The sequence below is a fragment of the Corvus brachyrhynchos genome, unplaced genomic scaffold (assembly GCF_000691975.1).
Source record: "Corvus brachyrhynchos isolate BGI_N302 unplaced genomic scaffold, ASM69197v1 scaffold17, whole genome shotgun sequence".
In the NCBI taxonomy this organism is placed as follows: Eukaryota; Metazoa; Chordata; class Aves; order Passeriformes; family Corvidae; genus Corvus; species Corvus brachyrhynchos.
The window spans coordinates 2,907,926-2,910,576 of NW_008240046.1; the positions used below are offsets into that span (position 1 = coordinate 2,907,926).

The 2,651-nt window shown below is 41.6% G+C and overlaps 1 protein-coding gene across 1 annotated transcript in view; it reads right to left on the reverse strand.

Moving 5' to 3' along the window:
- LOC103622518 (toll-like receptor 6) overlaps positions 1 to 2,651 on the reverse strand; it is a 4,474-nt gene extending 1,823 nt beyond the window's left edge. Inside the window, exon 1 of the mRNA XM_017744288.1 lies at positions 7 to 2,651. Coding sequence (XP_017599777.1) covers positions 7 to 1,882 — 1,876 coding nt within the window. The 5' untranslated portion in view covers positions 1,883 to 2,651. The remainder of the gene's footprint in view (positions 1 to 6) is intronic.

Below are 2,651 nucleotides of genomic sequence, written 5' to 3' on the forward strand. Positions count from 1 at the left end.
TGTTGCAAGCCAGCTGGCTCAGGTGGAAGTCCTTGAGCTCCGTTCCTCGCAAGCCTTCGGGGTACTCGCACACGTATGCCGCCGGCCAGCCAAACAGCTTCCCCCCGGACTGCCTCTCCAGGCGGATAAAGGCTTGCAGCTCACACGAACACTTGAATGGGTTGTGCCCGGCCTGCAGCTCCCTGACCCTTGGGCAGCTCCGGAAGAAGTCAGCAGATGGAGTGAGGATCGAATTCATCTCGATGTTCAGGAACTGCAGGGATGGAAAGTCACTGCACCCTGGCAGGTCAGCCAGCCTGTTCGATGCCAGGTTCAGCTCTTCCAAGGATTTCAGCTCCGCCACCCCCCTGGGGACACTGCTGATCTGATTGTTTTGTAGGCCGAGTTTTCTGACGTTGACTGGCAAGCACTCAAACACAGCATCCGCCAACTGATTGGAGGACAGGTCCAACTCTGTCAGAGACTCAGCCCACTGGCACTGCATGGCAGCACCACTGTGGCGCAGCAGGTTGTTGCTCATGTCCAGATGTTTCAGTGATTTCATACGGCTGGTCATGAAGCTTACCTTGGGAAGGCTCTCAAATTTGTTCTTCTGCAAAATAAGTGATTTCAGATCCACGAGAGTGCCACAGTTCTGGAACAACTCATCTGTCAGGGCATTGTGAGAAAAATTTAAATACTCAAATGAGCTTGTTCTATTGGGGCAAAGCATGTGTGGCATATATGCATCATATATTGTCAAACTGGCAATATTCATCTCTGAAAACTGTCTGTATAGAATCTCCTGGTTGAAATAATAAACCTTATTACGAACATGCTCCAAAGTTAATGTTTTCATGGAGCCATCCAAAGAGATTAATTGTTCCACAGAGCTTAATACAGGCAGAAATGCATATTCAGTCAACTCCTCCAATGGTCCCCGAAAAGTCAAATTTCTCACAGTCAAATGTTCCACAGGTGAATACCAAATAAGCATGAAAATTTGCAGGATGATAGCCCATTGTAAGTCCACAGCATCAAGCATGAGAGCTGTTGTCTTGATTTTCTTCAGAAGCATTAAAGGAGGAGAGGGGAAATCTTTGTAGCTCAAGGTATATCTTATGTTAACTATTTTTAAGTTTTCTGAAGTGCTCATTCCATCGTACAAGAGGGGAAAACTGAAGTTTTGGTTTGCTGCAAAAGCAATGTGGAGGTTCCTTGTATTCAAGACTGTCAGACTCTGAGGCTCGTAGAGAGAAAGGTTTCCCAAGGTCAGGAAGACAGTGTGCAGCTGCAAATGTTTGATATACCTGAAGTCTGACCTTCGTATCATCGTAGCACTTAATCCAAGGTACTCCAAATGAAACATGTTCCCAAATTCCCGACAGATGGGCAGGGCAGTAAACTTATTGAAAGAAAGATCTAAATGTCTAAGATATGCAAGAGTTAGACAGCAAACTTTCAAAATGTTATTATGAGATAAATCTAAGTATTCTAAATTTTCATTAAAAATAAAGACACTAAAGTCAAGCACTGTAATTAGATTATGAGAAAGATTTAGTACTTGAAGGTCAGAAAGATAGATAAATTCTGAGATACTAAGTCCAGATATCCTATTATGTGATAAATCTAATACTTCAGTACGGACTGGAATGATTTTTGGAATGTTAGTTAGCAAACTGCTTGAATAATTTGCAATAAATTCATCTTCTACAGTTGGCTGGATATTATTCCATAGTGTGAATGTAAAGACACAAGTAAAGACATAGATATTTGTGAGGGATTTCATACTATCCAGCTTTCCAGCTTTATCTTGTTTTTTTACAGAAACACAGAAGCATATCATTGTTTTCTGTTCAATATGTCTCACTGATGAGTCCAGCCCTACGAAAAGAAAACACATGGAATTTGATGAAGCTGTTGAATGGTTGAAGTTGCTTTTTTGTTGTGAAAATAAAATTCAATATAAAATCTATGTAATAAAATACTACTTTTACGTATTCTTGTTTTAAGTTCTTATCAATTGTCCTCTCTCCCATTCTTTAATTCTAATTATTGAGTCGGTCAAATATAAATTAATTCCCTTATAATGGGTGGGATGCCAGTGCTGTGTTAAAAACTCAAAGATGTTAAGAAATACAAATTTCTCAACAATTATGGAAAAATACAAAACTGGTACAAACTGACATCAATGAATTTACCAATAAAGGAGAACAAAACAACCTCTCCATCTGCCATTTCTGTACATCCCAAGTTCACACACATTTGGGGACAAAACTCCAATAAAACCACCCTCACAGGAACTGGTGCAAAAACAACCTCGTCACTCAAATGATACTCTTCATCACACCCCAAAGACCCTGGACACTGCCATGCACCCTCTCAGGGCCAGATTATCCGATTTGTCCTAGCACAAAGACATAAGGGTCCATTTTTCCAGTAAACCAAGGATTCTGAAGAGGAATTATGCTGGTCCATTGTATTGGGTTTGCATGGTGAGGTTTTGGTAGTGGGGGGACTACAGGTGTGGTTTCTGTGAGAAGCTGCCAGAAGCTTCCTCTGTGTTCCATAGAGCCAGTAGCAGCTGGATTCAAGGCCAAGCTCATCCACAACATTAGTAGTGCCTCTGGGATAACACAGTGAAGAAGGGAGAAAAAAACCTTGGGGAACAG